General features: G+C 36.3%; 1 protein-coding gene across 1 annotated transcript; it reads right to left on the bottom strand.

Moving 5' to 3' along the window:
- Positions 1–4711: 4711 nt before the first annotated feature.
- Positions 4712–14217, bottom strand: LOC150075872 (uncharacterized). The gene is made up of 4 exons (XM_090387028.1): positions 14005–14217; positions 13528–13710; positions 8556–8927; positions 4712–7895 (listed from the first exon to the last, which is right to left on the bottom strand). The coding sequence occupies exons 2-4, from the start codon at positions 13580–13582 to the stop codon at positions 7585–7587; spliced, it is 738 nt and encodes a 245-aa protein (XP_090243154.1). The 5' UTR covers positions 13583–13710; positions 14005–14217; the 3' UTR covers positions 4712–7584.
- Between the last annotated feature and the right edge of the window lie 5836 nt (positions 14218–20053).

Raw genomic sequence — 20053 nt, 5'->3', positions numbered from 1 at the left:
CCACCAGAGATGATCGGAAAAACAACCGAAAGCTAAATTTGATCATTTATTTATTTTTAAAGGCTTGCAGGTAAGAGAGAAAAGTAAGCAATCGTGAAAGAAAGAGAGGGCAAATAACATCGGCTACTTGATGTTTATGATCTTTAAAAATCGAAGACTTGGATTCTGTAAGATGCGACTGGAGGCTAATGTACTCCGTGTAATGACTTTCCTATTTTTATAGTTAACCACGGCGCCGACTCCACGTACAACGGCGCCTCCAGACGAGGTCTACTTTCTACCCCGTACCATTGCTGTTTGTCATTGGTATAGGAATATCTTTATTGCAATCAGCAAATAGAAATAAGGTTTTACGTAGTGGATTGATGCAACAGCAATAATGCTAGTAGTAGAGGAATGGGATATAGGACAAAAATTAATAAAATAATTTTTATGTTTATTTTTAAAAAAAATGTAAAGATCTAAATATACAAAAAGTAGGAAAATAAAAAATTGTTTTTTCTTGAACGCTTGGTGCCCTTTGGATCATGGTTCTCTACGCAACCGCCCCGTCAGCCAGTACATTCGAGGCGGCTCTGGTTAGCCAATTTTTTGTTTTATTTTTATGAAACCCCCAAACACGATTTATTTATTTATTTGGTTTTTTTTTAGGAGCATTAGCAACTAAGGCCATATTGCTCCGGGAAATGCGGTGGTCATTCCCTGACCTTTCCGCCTCCTCCGTATTTGGTGGTAGTAGTAGTAGCAGTAGTGGCATGTGATGCAAGAAAGGTCACGGGCTCGAACCCCGGTCTAATCAAGAAGCGTGTGCTACGCATTGCTGCTGCTGCTGCTGCTCCTTCCCATCTAGCTACGGAGGCGCCCCCCAAACACGAAAGGTATCAAAACCTGTAGTACTTAGTACTGTGCATGGGTTGAAGGAGAAGTATGGAGGGGGGGGGGATGCCGGAAACTTTGCTCTAGAGACTAAACGTAAGTTTCACCACTTCAAGCCTCCAATAAGCAAACTTACTGTTTCTTAGGATTTTCATCAGGGTTACGGATGGGATGGGCGAGTGCATTCCTTGTTACGAATTCTATCAGGTTTCAGAGGAGTGGCATAGTTTTTGAGATTTAGCCATTTAGATACATTGATTACGCAGTGGTTCCCAAGCTTTTATTCACATCGAGCATGTAGCCAGGATTTTCTATTTTTGGTGTGTGTGTGTGGGGGGGGGGGATAACTGATGATCAAAGCCACTGCTTTGATTTAAAAAAATTATTCAGTTTTATGATTTCGTTTTATTCGAGTCTCTCTTTTTCATTTTTAGGAGGGGAAGGGGAGAGATGACTGAAACCTGGCAGCCACATCCTCGGGTGTACACCTGACTCATGTCCTCCCAAAAGGAATATATCATTTCACGTCCTTCTGACACACAGTTTGACAAACAGATAAAATTTATTAAAATCGCACAATTCCTTCCCCCCCCCCCATCTTTCGAATCCGCTTCCATCCCAGAGAGTACACTTCGCGGTTCTAGAACCATTGGTTTACTGGAATAATCTCGGTAGCAGAACATCTCTGAAGTCCTGGATAAATACTCACCTACAGTTTGCGGCAATGTTTAAAATCCCACTTCCATCCTAAAATCTTTCAGGGTTGGTACTTCACAACACAAAAGTCTAACTATATAGAAACTAGTAGCGTTGCTATCGCTTTGAAGCTGAGCGGGCCTTTGGTTTAAAATAGTTCAGAAAATGTAAGAAACTAATATTATGACAAATAAAATCCTTTTTAAATATGTATTAATACCTATTTAGATACTTAATGTTCGGTGTAAAAAAAGTTTCGATCCCATACTAAGATTCCAATTACGTCTATAGAGTTTATTGGTGAGGAACAGCATCATCACATGCTGATCCCACGCCTGCTCGCCTCCCAATATACAGTATAGGTGGTGATAACAGAGAATTCCCCTTCCACATATACCTTAACATTATTTTGTTTGTGACCAGTGGTGGAAGACAGGTACTGACCCAGATTTATGTATTTATTTATTTAAATTTAGATTACACTCCATAGTTTCAATGTGAAGAACATACACATCATTTTGAAATATTTAGCAACTAAATCCTGGGTTTCGGGTTATATCAACCCTCGTCAGAGCACCTAGTTTTACATTACTAGTCACAAATGCTGCGTGTGTGTTTTGTCTATCTAGGCCTGGTTAGTGCGAATTCACGAACTGTTCAGTTAGTGAATCCCACTTAACAAATATCTAAATAATTTCTTGTCCACAGCAGTGTTTCTCAAACTTTTTCGGTCCGCGGACCATTTTGCGGGAAAAATGCCCCATGTATTCCCCCCCCCCCCCAGTACTATCGCAGCTGCCTATCGTTGTATTTTTAACCAGCCCGCGGACCACTCTTTGAGAACCACTGCCTTAGAGCGACAATGGCAACCCAAAGTAATTAATGACACAACCAAATTTTCTCTGTGTGTTCAGAATTGAATGTATTTCCCCCCCCCCCCCCCCCGAGTACTATCGCAGCTGCTTATCGTTGTATTTTTAACTAGCCCGCGGACCATGCTTTGAGAACCACTGCCTTAGAGCGACAATGACAACCCAAAGTAATTAATGACACAACCAAATTTTCTCTGTGCGTTCAGAATTGACCAAATTCATTTTAGTAAAGTCCTAGATTGGCTACAGTAGAATATGTGGACATGGGCTCGAATTTTGCTTTAGTGAATATAGGGTCGGTCAGTGAAAAATTTTTTCTTTCTTTTTTTAATGCTTGCGTGAAAAATAGAGATGTACTAAGTCATAATTTTTTTATTCTATCTTGTTAACATAAAGAAAGCATATTTTCAGAAGATCACTCCTTATTGGTGTGCATAAAGCCGAATCGATAAAAGGCCGTTGATGGAGCCCCTTATTATCGATTTCTATTTCACTCAAGCAGCGGACTGACCCTGAACAGGTCTGAATTCGTATTTAACGAATTGTGTGAATTGTTAAAATACCGTATAGTATTTGTGACGGCAATTCTATTTATCTTGATTACTTCGGCATTCAGATAATGCTTTGGGGGGGAGAGAGAGATCAGTGACTAATACCAAAATAGCACGGATCATTTGGTTAAGTTGGTTAGTGTAGTTGTTGAGAGGCAGTTAGTTGATCAAGAGTTAGGTATCGATGTGCAGCTTTACAGCCTAACTGACATAAAAATTAATGATTAAAGTCAACCAGAAGATTCATAACTGGCCCAAAGGCATAAGGAATTTCGCATTGTTAAACCTTTGATTCTATCTGAAGCAGTCTGTACTTATTGTGTTTTAAATTTATTTAAAATCAGTCGATCAGAGCGTAATTTCCGATTTGTTGGTCCTCTAGAAGGTATTCGAACTGGGGTTCTCCTGATCTTTAACACCTCACTATCCCAAAAGCTCCCTCTCCACTGATACGTCTCGACTGCAATGGCGAAACTATCCTACGAGCGAGTCCACCAGTAGAATTGGTCGTAGAGCAGTTTCGCTATTGCAGTCGAGACATATTTGAAAATGCAAATATCACTATCCAAATAACATTTACATACCATTGTATAGTGTTATTTTCATTTTATTCTGAATGTGTGCAGTTTAATTATTCTACTTTTTCTCTTTCTCTCCCTCCACATATAATCAGAAAAAAGTGTAATGCGTTATCTTCCCCACTGAGTTGCATTCGACTTTTAATAAAAATTAAAAAAATAAATAAAAAAAAAAACTGACAACAGTTTTTCTCACTTTAAACCATCTTACGTTTAGATTAGTTTTAATTATGATCATATAATTGGCCACAAACGTTCTATCCAGGTCACTTTCTTCCACTTCCAAGAAATCAAAACCATGGTGTATGAGATATATTTAGTATGGGTTCGTAGAGAAATTGGAAGATTTTTGATGAACAGTTGCATCTGTAGATTCAAACAACAAATGCCCTACAATTGACATTCCTTCGTTGTATGAACTACTTCTAAATCCACTTTCGTTGCCGCCCACACACACACACACACACACCGAAGAAAAACATTTCTGTGTTGTTTTGAATTTAATATATTTACTGAGACTGTGATCTATTCATACCTTTTGAAGCCTCAAAGTTGTTATGAATGATTTTGAGATTGGCACAGATAACCCTTCTCGGAAGAAGCATCTACATATCCTTTATTTTTTTCCAAGTTTTCAGGTTTTTTATTTTTTAAATTACCTGCACCGTTTGCTGTTGTTTGCCATCGAATATTCAATTTTTTTAAAGGTCTTAAAAAAAACTGTTTTGTGCATTTATGTCAAGGTAATTCAGGCCACCAGGCATTAGAAAGTCATCCTGTTTGTAAATTGCGTATGTATTAGGGTAGGTTTGTGGGATGAAAAGGAAAAAAGAAAATCCTGTATAACGTCTGCTCTTCAAAAACAGTTCCTGCTATAAACACACATTTTCCAATTTCCATTATGGCCTACCCTTTAAATAAATAAACTGTCATTTAAAATCCAAGAAAAAATCGTGCTATTTTCGATAAAAATAAGCTAAAGGTTCTCCAGTCAGTGAACTTTGTCTTTATATAACACAACAAAGAGTCGATGTAGGCACCAATTGTGTTACGAAGAGAATACATGAGAGACAGAAAAGGCGTCAAGCTTTTTTTTTCTCCTTTATTAGCACTAGTAAATAACAATACATGATTCATTTCGACACACCGAACTGAACGCGTACAAATGATCATTATCTACAGTCACAAACAACGTCGTATATCAATGTTATATCTGTTCTAAACTACAGACTTGTATGGCTTTCTACGTACATAAAAACTAAGTATATTTGTCCACATATATTGTATATACGCACCCTACATAAATACCATGAACCGTACACAGACAGCTGCGCATGACAACAATGATGACCTTGGTTAAGGCCTAACAGGCTTCTTTCTTGCTATAGCGTGTTCAACTATGGAAGGGTTCTCTTGGCAATTAAACCTAGCTGCCACTGAAGCGCTGGTTGTCTATCATACAAAATACTGTTAAAACTTGCCTACTATTTGCTTTCTACACAGCAACTACCTTTCCCCTTGATGCACGATAGATAATTAACTCCCCTATAAAAATAACACGCTACTTTTTTTTTTTTAAATCGGCTCTATTTGTTCTAAAAAATGGTATTTTTTTCTCTCTCTCTCTCTGACTCTCTCTCTCTTTCAGAATATACTCCAGTACAATATGGAAATACTGCTGCAATACATCTAGCAAGACAGAGAAGGGCGGGAAAATAGCTCTCACCGGCATTCCTATTTGAGGTATTGGAAAATGGCGATACACAGTAAGAGCAAATTATCTTTATGGACTTCTAGAGTTGAATTGTCAACTCCTGATTGATTTTTTTCCAGTCACCAAAATACTAAGAAGTTACGGCATACTATACCCGGTCGTAACTCTTAGATTCTTCTCACTAAATACCGCCTTTTTCTCTGAGAAATATGTTTACAAAATAGACGGATTGCTGGTTTTTACATTACTCCTAAGAATAAATATGGCTGTCTGGAAGCATTGGAAAAACTTGCATTTTATTTAGTTATTTATTTTTTATCTGTTTATTTTGAACTGTGCATAGTACAATTTATGGGAGGGATGTTTTTAGCATAGAACAGTGGGCATCTGAACCTGTGACACAGCGTAACGTATTCAGTTACAGTAATCTGCCTAACTCAAAGAGTCGTGCAACTGATGCTATTGTGATTATCTATGTTAAGTGCTGTTGGCAGCATACTCCACTATTTTGTTGATCAGATAGCGAGTACAGAGGCAGTAGTTGATAATATACGATGTACCATGATTAAACATAAGCTTAAAAGAATGGAAGCTGTGCATACTTTGCATGAAACGAATGTACACACAATCGAGAGGCGAAAAACAACAAAAACTTTTTCTATGGTTGAAGAGAATGATTCTTGTGTAAAATATACCAGTATTTGAAAATAGTATCTGTAACAAGGGTCAGAACTTCACAATAAATTTAATCAAGAACTATAACAATACCTGATATATATAAACAGTTTGTTGACCTTAAAGAGAATTGCTTTCTCTTATTTATGTTTTCCCTGTGATGGCAAGAACTGTGAACGAATACGGTGGTCTAACTTCAAGATTACTCTTGAGTTGGCCCCTTTCATCAGTTCATCCTTGGGACTCCAAACATCAACGATGTTCATTTTCTTGTTATACACACTCACGAAGAAACACACACACATACTAATTTCAACTAAGCATTCTAACATCTACGACACTCACTCCATTTGCTAGTACTTACCAAAATCTGAGGGAATTTAAACATCCTTTGAAGGGATTTGGTAGTCTTAAGTTTGAACTTCCCAGAGTTCGGAAGACAATTACAAGAAAAAACAAAAGTCTGGACTACGGAAGTCATAACACCTTAGAGAAACCCGTTCTGATGTGAAGGCTGTCGGAAATAACTGGATGGCCTCTTTGGTGTGAAATGTGTATCAGTTGTACATAATATACAAATGTGTTTATGTACATATTTATAGAGGCCCTTAAAAACAAGCACTTTACACAATAACGGAACATTAAAACACGACGCGAAAACTAACTTTCAATTTGGCAACCAATAATTTGTAAAAAGAAATACCGGGATGAGAAGGATAAGGTCAAGGGAGAGGGGGCGGAAATATTTAATTGTATTCATTAGCTGTAGCTGCTGCTCGAGCTTCTCTCTCGGCTTCTTTGCGAGTATTCCACTCGGCAGTAGCAGCCTGTAATAAAAGGACCGATGGGGATGGTGTGGTTTGCAGTCCCGAACCAGTTGCTACAGATAAATACGGAGAAGGGGGACAGAGGGCCCTGGATATACTTGGCAGGGGATTCAAGGTGGTCGAGGAGGTCTGCATTGCTACGACGGGGCGGGGACTTCGACTCGAGGGGACCTGGTGGATCTTACGCTTATGTGCGTATACGTTGTTTCGCCACAGAAAAGGCTTGTTGCAAATGTCGCAGCGATACTTCTTCCGGTGGGCCGTGTGCATCATCAAGTGGCCGTCAAAGTTGCTCTTGTTGGAAAAGGTCTTGTTGCACGAAGGACAGTGTAAGTCCTGGGGTCGCAATTTGAAACCTCGGAGAGGTGGCCTCCCTCTCTTTCTTATGTCCAGAAGATCTGTGAGGGGGAAAAATGACAAGAAAGGTTAGTTTTTTGCATGTATATGGTTTTATTACATCTGGAAAAAAATACATGAAATGCGTTGGCTAACACTAGGGGTTACAGATGGAGAAAGCAAAATTTATCACAACACAGCCTTTTTTTATTTATTCATTTTTTTTATCACAATCAGCGAAGGGTCACAAGGTGGCTGGTAATACCGCATTGTGTCCTTGTGACAAGCCATTTGTGCAGGTACAGGATCAACACCAATTACAGTACTGCTCTTCACAGCAGCAAAAGAAGAGAACGCTACAGGAACTACAGAATCCCATTGACACAAACACTATGATAACTTGCGTGATTATTGTTATAGCTACCTCGTCGACGCACAAACAGATATGATACTGTTAAGCTAGTTGCTAGCGCTCGATTTTTCTTCAGGCGACTTGTCGCTGTGATGTTCCTCTTCAGCCCCGCTGGCGTAAGGCGATGATACAGGGTAAGGCGAGGGCACAGGAAGAGTACTGTTGTCGCTCTCCATCACTTCAGGGCTTAAGGTGACACCTTCTCCGTGCTCTTCATCCTCCTGGCCCATAGATGTGAAATGGGCACGGCGTTCGTGCCACAGGAACTCCCTGCTGTCCGAGAAGGTTTTCTTGCATAGTCTACAGACGCGGGTTCCTGGTTTTCTGCCTCTTCTTCGGTACATGCCAGGAGAACCATCTGTGAGAGACAAGAAATGTCTGTTAGTGAAGTAAATATTTTTGCCCACATTGAAGAATTCTCATTCATTTTAACAATATTAATTAAAAAAAAAAAACTCAATTCAAAAAACCCGGAGCTTATAAATAAAAGATTGGTTCTTTAAGGACCAATCTTTTAACTATTTATAAACAATAGGCAGAGGGGAAAGCTAAACTGCCCTCTTTTTGTATTTATCCAAATTAAACATTTCTACAAAATATATCACTTCGTAAAAAAAAAATTGGAGGGAGGGGGGGACAAAGTACCATGTGGTTTACCGAACAAAATTGATTTACTAGGGTTTGCTGAAACATTGCGTTAAATAATCTAATAATATAAATGGCAGTCTTTGTAAAAGAACAAGCTCGTACGGCTAAATTTAGCTACAGTTACGTTTTAACTTTTACAGGCAAAGTTTCATGCTTCTAGTTTACAAGAACGGATATTAAAGTTTAAAACAGATTATACAGATTTAAAAATATAACTAATAAAAAAATTGTAGAATTAAAAGTAGACAAAAATATGTGCTTAACTGTTAAAAATGCACTATACAGAAATTACAATGTAGTAAAAAGCAATGACTTACGACACGCTTAATTTCTTAAGAGTGTAAATTAGCAAAAGGTATAGTGAAATTACCTTCAGTGGAATAATCGCTCTGGGCAAGGTGGGGGTGGAATTTCTGCTTGTGCAGCATCAGGGCGTGCTTGCTCAACAGTGCTTTGTCGCAGACGTCACAGAAGAACCAAGCTCGTGGAATGATGCGGGGAGGAGTACCCTCGGGGCTTGCATGTTGCTCCTTGAAGTGCTTGATCATAGTGACGGGCCAGATGAAAGACTTGGGACATAGATAGCAGTCGAACTGGCGAGTACGGCAGCCGGTGTTCACCGTCAGGTGATTCTGCAAATCACTGATGGTATTCTGCTTGGCTTTACACACCGAACATTCTCGAGGAAAGGTGAGAACAAGCTCGCCGGATCCGCTGGTCACTTGCTGGATGCTCGGAAGGGCTAGAAAGAAAAAGAGATACTCAATAGGGGACCTTGCAGAACGCGCGCTTTTCTTTTAAGATGTGAAAGGATGAAGTGTCCACCCAGACGTTTCTTATCGGTCATCTCTCCAGGAAAATGAATTGCCATTACCACCAGCTAAAAGTTGAATTCTGTGGAACGGTTGAGAATATGCACAGAGTAACTGACGATAGTCCGCTGATTAGCACTTAAAACTAAACATGGCGGTGTGGGTCTGGTGAAATACGTATTAAAACACTAAATGTACAACAGCTGCCGGTGTGCGCGGTTGGGTAGGGAAGAAGGGAGATGAATCATATCATCCCTCTGGTACAAAAATCGATAAGCCGTACTTCCCTTTGTGTGCAGATATATTCGGAGGGTGACGCGACGAGGCACGAGACTAAACTTCAACCCTCCACCCTTTCATCTCGCAACAGAGCACATATCTGAGGTAAAATGGATGCTCTGCATTGAAAGTAGGGATGGCGTCGCACGAACGGTACTAACTTCATTCCTTGAAGAATGAATTTATAGAAGATAACAGAAAATAAATCCCCTCTTAGGATGTATATCTGGCACAATTGGTGCTTTTTTTTTTATGCTTGTTTCGGAGAGAAGGGGTTAGGTAAAAATAATTCGCACATTATTTAAGATTTTCAAAACCTGAAATGTTTAGTATTTCTTGACCTCATCTGAAGTAGCAAAATACTTCACAATATGAGAAGATTCATATTATTCGTTATTACTAAAAATAAACTGTTATAGATGGTAAAGCGGCTAAAGAATTTCAAAGCTTAAATAATCGAAAATGTAAAGTATTGGCACCGGTTTTATTAACAGTAAATCATCTAATACAGAGGTTCCAAACATACACTTTTTGCGAAATAGTACGGGGGATAAAAAAAAAATAATAATAAACTAAAATTTACTCTATGATAAAAATAAATAAATGAATAAATTGATGGTACGTTGGAAAACCGCAGTTAAGTGCTAGTTCCACAGTTACACTCTCTATTATAAAAGATTATATAAGCCCTTTACAGAGCAAGGCGAACTGGTCGTCACTGCAAACAGCTGATGTCTCAAGGTCACTTTACTGTGTCTAAAACACGGTGCCATTCAACCAGAACGAGATGAAAGGCTGACACGCTAAGCGATCGTTAACCTCACGAACTCATATCACAAACACAGGTACGGGACTGCAGTTTACTCGAAAGACACCAGAGAGGCCTTTCAAAAAAAAAAAAATATATATATATCACACTCTTAACTTAAATTTTTCTTTCTGACTATTTGGAAACTGAAATAAGAAAGGTCTTATACATTCCACTGGCTGCTGCCAGACGTTCTAAAACAGAAAGTTATACACACACAATTTTTAATTTAACAAATTTGTTATATGTAGGCTCAGTGAATAACTGAACTTAATGAACAGTTAAGCAATAACATCATTTTAACTATTCTTGGCATGCAAACCTCAGTTTGCATTGAAAAGACAAGTGTTTTCACATGGTATCAAGTCGGGATTTACCAATATGCGTGATAAAATTTAGACAGCAAAAACAAAGTGCGATTCATTCACAACCAACATCTGATGAACTAGAGTTTGCAAAATAGTACTTAGGTCTTGGACATTGGATGTACTTTGTGTTAATTTTAGGTGGAAAAAAAAAAAAAAAAAAACTTTTACTTACAAAATGTAATGTAAAAGAATTTGTAATTCAGTTTCGGTGAATAATATACACCAAAACATTCAAATTCTTGGCCAGTTTATTAAGCACGCCTCGTCGCCAAATACTGAAGGTGTGTGTGTGTGTGTGTAATTCAGCGATAAAATGGACTATTAGGTGTAACTGTATGTATTTATCCATCCGTTTGCTGGACGAAAAACCGCGCAACCCTCGCCTGGGACCGGCTAACTGCGCTGTTGTGAAAAAAGTCCGTTAAAATACCCCGCAAGGGCTGACTTTGAGCAGGATATAACTGTCACGAGACGTGCCAGTGTACATGCCAAGGGCACTGCCGGCCCGTTGAGATGTTCACGCGCAACAGAATTAGTGCAGTGGTTTTCAACTGGGGTGCCGCAACAACATTCCAGGGGTGCCACGTAATTTGGGTTTAAGTTACTTAAACTTATTATTTTTTTTTAAATTTATATGTTTACTTAGTACCTCTATATAAAGAATAAAATTATGTACTGTATATATATAATTTGTATTATGAAATGTAATTTTTCTAACTATATTATTGTAATAACTATCATATAACATATGTATATTTTAATATTATATATATACAAGTGTACATATATATACACACACACAGAGGGAGAGAATCGGATCTAACAGGCAGAAAATTGAGTAGGGGTACCGTTATTAAAAAAAGGTTGAAAAACCACTGATCTAGTGTATCAAAAATGGTTAGACAACCACAAAACATTCAGCCAGTGGCAGTCCTGTGGTAGTTTATTTATGTTAAAGACTAACAGATGATGAAAAGAACAGTGCACCCTGACAGCCGTAATCGGTCAGATGACATCGCAATACAACAGTGGCGTGAAAAGGGGTATAATAGTAGACGAACCTCATCGGGTTCCACTCTTGTGAGATGAAAACACGCAGTCACGGATACAGTGGGCACAGGAAAACCAACACTGGACATTTGAGGAGTGGAAAAGAGTTACTTGGTCCATGCTGACGACAGCAACATGAATCAGTGGGTCCAAGGTGTCGAAACTGCAAGTTGTTGGTGAAAGTGGCATGGTGCGGAGACTGTTTTCTGAATGCCATGGCCTATTTTGTTTTTTATCCAATCTGAGGTGAGTCGGAGAGTGGACAGGGACGAGGTTCCGCAAGCGTTACACAGGGCTGCTGAGCCATATGCAGTCGATTACTTGGATGTTGCTCTGAGGCGGAGGGGGACTAAAGAAAGTTATTCCATCACTTTTGTTGCATCTTAAAAAATACTGTCTACCGCATTTTTCTTCGAGAAATAAGAGTACGTGTAGACTGATAGATCTTACTGCTTTCAAACTGGAACCAGTTCTACCTTTCAAAAAAAAAAAAAAAAAAAAAAAGGTGGGGTATTATTTTCGCATAAATGATACATGAATAAATAAAGTAAATAAAAGTAGTGTAATGTTCGTGTTCCCTGTAAATTTATCTACCACGCGAACATCCAAAGTGTATGCTGAAAATTAATTTTTATCAAGTATTTCATTAAATAGGACTGCTGTTTATTGAAAAGTTTATTTGCAAACAGTATGACCCCCGGATAAGTTGGCTACATTATGAGAGAATTAAGTCCACGCGAAGTCTTGTCTTTTCAAGCCTATTAAAATTGGACAATATTGTCTAAGGATACATAAAAAGCAGGTTGGCCAGCACCTATTGTATTCCTTAAGAACCTGAGTTAACCATTTTATTGACTATGAACACAGAATGTGTACCTGGTTGTGAAGCACCTGTTGTTGGTTACAGGAACTCGGGTTACTGGAAGCCGTTAACTTTTAAAAATCGTTATATAGTTCAGTTTTGTTTTTTGTTAAACAATAAGTCATTCTTATTTTTAATATTGCAAACGCTAAGCATCACAAAATACAAGTAGATAGATTTGTATTAATCAAAAAATGTCTTTTTTTGCAATCTGGTAATATTTATTTTCAGTTTGCAGTCACAAAAATTAGATATCATATTACAATAATTATAAATATTAATTTTTAAAAAATTCCTGTTTATATAACTAATTTTAGACTTCAATATTAATCAATGAATTTGTATTTTTTTATTTTGTTTTGCGACCTCCAGAATTTTATTTTTTTAATTCGATTTTAAAAGTGAATTCACGTCAAATTATTATTGAAAAATTATAATCAGTTAATTTTTAATAATTTGTATTTTGCATTTGTTGCTCTCATCTCTCCATTTTAAATTCATTAATATAAATAAATAAAATATATATTATATTATTAACTGATAAGTAGGAGCCCTACCTAGACTTCAAGGAGGATGTAGTCTCATAAGAAAGAAAAAAAAAAAAAAAAAAAAAATGTTGAAAAGTAAGACGGTTGGCAAACAGTACTGTAGATATATATATACTATCATTTTTTTACAAATTAAAATGAAACTTTTAATTATGTTTTAAAAATGGCTGAACATCGATTAACCAAATCCGGAGAAAATATAATACCAGTTTGAATGTAGTTCCTCTATTTGGTCTCATATTTGTTTGAAATTAAAGCTTCAATGTCGATATTTAAACTCAGTGAATGAGGCCGATAACCATGAAGCTTAAATTAAAATTCATTCCGGTAAACTGATTAACAAAACCATCCACGACCAGTTCCAAAATGTGTTCACACCTATTGACTTACATGAGTTATTTAAGCTGCGTACAGGTGCTGGTTCCGGAAAAGAAGCAACCTGCTTTCTATATGTTCGTACCCCAACTTTAAGTTCAAAGGAAAAAAAAAAGTTTCAATTTAAAATATATTATACCTATTTTTTTTTTCGTTTTTTTTTTTTTCATACATTAATACGTTAAAAGTGAAAATTAAAATCATATTAGAAATAAGAAAATATATGAAACTGCAGCTTACAAGCCCCTTCGTGGGTATTCATAGCTACTTGTTCGTGATCCGTAGTGGTGTGCATTTGAAGCTCAGAGGCACTGCTAAATACTCTCTTACAAACTGTGCATAAACGACTTCCAGGCTTCCTTCCTCTCTTTGCCGAGCTGCGGAGCAATTCTATCACTTCCAGATCTCCACCCAGGGTAATTACTAAAAAAAAAAAAAACAATAATAACAACAATAATAAAATAATACTAAAAATAAATAAACTAAAATAAATAAATAAAAACAAAACATGGAGATGGATACACAGTTTATTGCTTCTCAAACTTCAAACAAAAAAAAAAAAAAAAAAAAAGAGCAATTTTTACTTGCATTAATAATCAAGAAGGAAAAGTTATTCCCTCTATTTTTAGTTTTTTAGGGACAGAGCTAAGATGTACATAGTACACAATAAACGAAGTATCACGCAATTACAACAAACAACACATTGCTAATACAAACATCAATGCACTTCCTGCAGTCTTCGGTAAGAAGGAAGCGATCCTTCTGCCGGCGTTACACTTCCATTCATCCGTAATGGGTTGTTTCCCCAACTGACATCTTTTCCTCCGAATCTGATGAAGGCTGTAAATAGACGGGATAACTAAATGTAGAAGTCCTGGAAATAAACGAAACACGCTGATTTAAGTATGCTCAATTTCTCTAAAAGTATGCACAAGTATCGACTTGGTGGCGAATCTTGATCCTGCTTCACGTAAGCCACTGTGTTAACATTTGTAAAGTAGCAAAAATAAAAATAACATAAAAGTAATGAATAATATAAATAAACAATTAAATAAAATAACAAAATAAATAAATAATAAAAAGAAAAATATGAACAAAATTAGATGGATACCTGAAAATAAGATATCTGGAAAGCTAATAGAGTTAGCATTTTATTGAGATCCATTTAATTTATCCAATTGACATCCAACAGTGATTTTTTTTGTTTGGAAGAGGCATTGATTATTTGACTGATAAAATTCATCAGTTATTTTATTTATTTCTTTTTTAGCTGTACATTCGGGAGTTTACTGTAATGTGAATATACCGGAATTGGAATGGTATGGTTCATTCGCAATAAAACAGCCCCATCAGTTCATTCACAAGTTTGCAGCTTCCCTTTTAGTACTGTAATATTTTATAGTACAGTACTGTACTTTTAAACTTGTGTGTAATTATTCAAATTATCTTTTTCAAGGGCATTTTTACTTCTTCACTTACTGCTCCCTATTTCACTAGGGAGTTAGATTTGGATTTTAATTAGCATCGAGAAAGGGGAATTCCATTTGCCCTATATACTGGGGTTGCCAACGAGAAGGGTTCCACCTTCGCTAATAAGACTCATTAGAGATTTAAAACGCTTTTAAAATAGACTAATCTTATCTATGCGCCATCTTAGTGCCCTCCCCTCCAAAAAAATTATGACGGTGCCACCTCAGATGACTGTGACAATGTTTTGTTAACAGGTATGTATTGTGTTTTTTTCTTTTAATTCTTTCTAGGTTGCAAGACTCTCATAGTGAGCACTGTTCAATTGTGTTCCCGGATATGCTCCTTTCGTATGCAACGGGTCATTATAACAGTTTCGCAATACTGGAAGAAAAGTGCTGTCTTTATAGCACGATCTGAAGTGCACTAAAAGAATGCAAATTAAAAATCCAATATTAAATGTTTACCGTATTTCTTAATTATTAGATAACCAATGTATCATATTAACGAGCATTTCTTTGCAAATCTAGTTTTAACGAGTGTCTTCCCCCTCCCCCCCCCATCTACAATGTTCACAGGAAAGGCAGGACAGATTAACAAGTGCAATTTTGTCTTCGAAGGACAACGTTAGACTCAACGTAGAATTAGTTTCATCATGTGTCTGCAGTCATGTCTGTTGAAATGCACTTTGAGGAAAGACAGGTCCGCATTTAAGTCTGTAAGGACCGTAATTACTTTATTAATTGGGGTCCCTCGTTTTCAGTTCCACCTCGTACGTATCCATCCCACAAGCAACACCTCTGTAGTATAACATTTATTTTTAAGGATCAAAATCAGTTGCGGGGTTTGGGGTTGCTTCAGTTTGAGGTTCGTACATAAAAATTTTGACTTTTATGTACTGTGATAACCAATAAACTTATTTTTGAAATTGCTACCTTCTTAAGTTAGCAGATCAGTAGAGTAACAGAATACCACAATAAATTGCAACTGACACAATCAACACTTTATTCATTTTGTTATCTACTAGGTAACCTCCAAATATATTTAAAATTTATTTTACAAAACAATCTGTTCTAAGAGCGACGCATTTATTAAGTCCAATGAGGGTAAACCCTCTTTGTATTATGTTTAGGCCTCACTTGCAGTCCGTGCTTGGTAAGTCTGTGTCGAATGAGGTTGCTCTGCCAAAAGAACACCTGAGGGCACAAGGTACACCGATAGGTCTTGCGTTCTGGCATGTGCTTCATCATGTGCGTTTTAAAGTTGCGCGTGTTCGTAAACGACCTCTCGCAGATCACACAATACCGCTGCAGGGAAGGCTTTAGGTTCATGGAGTACACATCGTTGCACGGGTTTCCACCTAAGATAAGGAGAGCTTTATTAACAAATAGTACAAAAGGCATGCGCGTTTGTTGTATACAAGACAGAGAATCCAACTTTCATATATTCACAACAAATTCAGTGCCAAACAAAACGATCTAGTCTAATTAGCTGTATAATCAGCGCTTACCTGTGCACATAACAAAAATAACATTGGACGGACTGAAAAGTAGTATGTAAAGTCCACTTGTTTACATTGTAATATTGTACAAAATCAAATCAACAGTACATGAAAGGTAGTAGGACAAAAAAAAAAAAAAAAAAAAATTACAAACCTTTTGAAATTTATATGGCAATAAATCAACTTAAAATTAATTAACACACAACTAACATCTTTGATTTTGCTCTTTGGCAAAAGTATTAAATTAAAAGTTAAATCCAAAAATACGTTGCCCAGTTTCTTCTGTAAATTGATTATAACGTCGTGTGTCGAGCAAGATTTTTCTTTAATGCATAGCTTTCCCCGTTTGTGTGTACAGTTAGAGAGGGGCTGATATAACAGTAAACCGAACCAGTAAAAAATTTCTCCCACTGTTCACATTTTAAACGACAAATATTACGATCATTATAAGTTTAAGGTGGCGTTAAAAATTAAAATCAGCATGCACATGACCAGTTACCCATAAAACCATTGGAATTAATTTTATATCAGTTGCTTCTTCGTTGGTAAACATCTCCATTTCACAATGACGTATGGCATGTCAGGATATTGTGTGTTTTACACCATGGTTCCCGTTGGTTGATATATTAATTCTGATATGACAGTTCTCTGGTGTCGCGTTTTCTTTGTGCACGATATTTCCTGTTTATCAACTGTAGCAGCAAAATTTCCCAACTTGCTATTCCTTTTTTCGAAAAAGAAAAAGGTGCATAAATATATTAAAATTACGCTATTTATGTTTGTATTCCATTAGGATGTCAAGAAACCCCTGGTAACCTTGGATACAAGTGTACTGTTTATACGTTTTTCCCCTCTTTTATTTACGATTTTTAATGAAAGTATGATTGCAGGTATTTTGAAGACAGACAGGTACCTCACGAATCTAAATTAAATCGCCGTTCGTTTAAAAATTTTAATACTTAAACAAGGGGAGTTTACTAATGAAAAGAGGCCCAATTATTTGCACGTGTTCTTTAGATTGCGATGTATTTATAAATATTGAAGACCACTTCAATGTATTGTTGCATTGAGACTGTGTAAAATTGGAACTTCCGATTAAAAAAAATAACAAAAAGGACTTATAAAAAAGAGCGAAACCCCTATTAACGGTGAGTAAAACAGTTCTTGTAACTTCATTATTCTGCGGGCAAACACACGGCATCGCACACGAGTTTACACCAGACATCACATCACGTTTCGAGAACAAATTACGGCATTACTGCACTACGAGAGAAAGAGAAAAATCAAGCTGCTAGTTTAAAATTATACAGAGCGTGTCTATCAGGGTATTTCGTTAAAAAAAATGTACCTCATCATTTCTTTGTGATTCATTGTATCAACATAGTCTTTTCTTCTTTGTACAAAGAGGATTGCGAAGGAAGTTGTTGGAGCACAATAGTTAAGTACACTAATCGATACGAAATGATCGTGTGAGGTGAAAGGAATTGTGGGAGGTAGATAGCTACGAGGAAAATAAACGATTATTGCAAACTACAAGGCGAATGACGTTGGAGGAAACGTGTATGAGTGGAACAGGGGAGAGAGAGAGAGAGATATTCTGTTCCAGCAGAAGCAAATTGAGAAGGCGTGGCCATTAAAGGGACAAACATACACGCACAGAGCAGAGGGGAAGGAGAAGAAAAACAAGAATTAAAAAAAAAAGTTGTAAAATGTATTTTAAATGTTATTTTTCTCCGGAAATGTATAACGGTCAAACGATTTCTTCTTTAAAATTTATTTAAATTTAGAAAAAAAATATATTTTTTTATTTCAATTAAATAGTGTGGATTACTAGGCAACTAGTGCTCTTACTGTTAATTAAATAACTTCCATTTTATTTAAAATGTTATAATTATAATGCAAAGTGAAAACTTGTATTACCTGCTGACATAATGTAATGTTGGTACTGGGTCCGGACAGAACTCCCCTAGGACAAATAATAATACGAAATGTTTAAACCACAATTTTTTTTTTCTTGTTATTTATAGTTCTTTAAGAATGGTCACTTAAAGAACACTTATCTGAGATGAAAAATACTGTGTTACATTCATTATATGATATGTCTGCAATAAGGAAGGCATTATATGTATTGTATTGTAGCATACATTAACACTTGCATTATAAATTTATAGTTCACTGGTTTTGCAGGAAAACAAAATTATTTACACAGTCATAAAAATTAATATAATAAAAGTAACATCACAACGTATCTATGAAAAATCAAACAAAGCCCAACAATAACCCCCAGGGGTGACATCTGGTGAGTATGGGCTTGGCACACTCAGGGTCCTGAGCTGGATATCATTATTCTTCTCTTTCTTGGTGATTCCTTTCTACTTCTCTCTCAGGGTACTTCAGAAAATTTTTTTTTGGCTGGTGCAGCATAAGCCTCAAGCTTCCTTGCACCATATGGCTAATAATAATAATAATAATAATCTCATTATGCGTAAGGTTCATTAAGCTTAATTAAAGTTTCATATTTTGATAAGGTAAAGTTCATCTTACTTCCACCTGATGACAAGTGCCGTCACTTAGGTGCTACTGAAATAGTCCATTAGGCTTTCAACAAATTGGAGGAATTTCTGAATGCCATAGGGCACAGCATCAAGTGGAAGTAAAATGAACTTTACCTTATTATAATATGAAACTTATTAATTAAACTTAATGAACGTAAAATTAACCTTATTAATTAACCTTAATGAACGTAAAATTAACCGTACGCTTAATGAGATTTTCAATATATTGATTTATTTGTTTGATTTTTCATAGATGATACGGTGGGATGATCCTTTTATTATGTTAATTTTTTTGATTGTGTAAATAATTTTATTCTCCTGTAAAACAGTGAACTATAAATTTGTAATGCAAGTGTTAATGTATGCTAAAGTACAATACTTATAATGCCGTCCTTATTGCAAGCATATCATATAATGAATGTAATCTTTTTCATCTCAGAGAAGTGTTCATTCTTAAAAGAACCAGTATATGAATACTGGTTCTTCCTTTCCGAGGAACCGGTATTTATATACTGGTTCCTTTATTTCCATTCAACATTAGTCACTGGAGGAGAACAGGAGGGAGGAGAGCAGAGTACTGCCATATCAGGTCTACTGTATATCATTCGAATCTATCATCAATTTTTGTTTGCTGCTTAAAACCTCTGTTAGGATTTAAAGTTTAATTTGGCAGTTAAAATTCAAATGAATCTTTAAAGGTTGTTCAAGCGTTTATGTGGCGTGCTAATATTTTCGTACGTTTAGAGTAGGAGCTTACTATGCTGAAAGATTCGTACTGTGGTTACAAATTTATATCTACATGTTGAAAAAGAGGAAGATAATATAGAAATATACTCGCTTTTATTAGATTCTGCTACGAAAAAAAAATTCAATTATTTTTTAAAGTAATTTATTTAGCTTCATAAAATAATTTAAATTATTTTATAGATATATATTATTTTAATGAAATAAGCCATAACTGCAATCTGAGCCACGCGTGTGTATCTATTTTTGGGGATTTTGAATCTATTTTTATGCAAGCTGGGCTCGTAACGGACGGATATCGCCCGCATGCCGTTCCTGTTCGTCATACGAATCGGTAGTGTTATTTATACGCGTTAACCACCTGTTTATTATACTGAAGACCTTCCGTAAAATTTCCATTTCGAACCCTGACAGTAATGATGCATGCCCAGATATACTACTACCAGCCTCTAGAATAAGTAAGCTAATAAATGTTTTTTTTTTTTTTGGCCTACTTGTT

This window comes from Mastigoproctus giganteus, chromosome 13 (genome assembly GCF_048544385.1).
Source record: "Mastigoproctus giganteus isolate SK-2022 chromosome 13, ASM4854438v1, whole genome shotgun sequence".
Taxonomy (NCBI): domain Eukaryota; kingdom Metazoa; phylum Arthropoda; class Arachnida; order Uropygi; family Thelyphonidae; genus Mastigoproctus; species Mastigoproctus giganteus.
The sequence above is the reverse complement of the archived record's forward strand: the minus strand, read 5'-3'. Positions and strand labels throughout refer to the sequence as shown.

Excerpts from the sequence above, each read along its gene's own strand:
- LOC150075872 (XM_090387028.1), bottom strand. The coding sequence starts at position 13,582 with ATGCACACCACTACGGATCACGAACAAGTAGCTATGAATACCCACGAA. Across the intron at positions 8,928-13,527 it reads GAATACCCACGAAGGGGCTT|CCCTTCCGAGCATCCAGCAA; the intron begins GTAAGCTGCAGT and ends TTTTCTTTCTAG. Across the intron at positions 7,896-8,555 it reads GAGCGATTATTCCACTGAAG|ATGGTTCTCCTGGCATGTAC; the intron begins GTAATTTCACTA and ends TGTCTCTCACAG.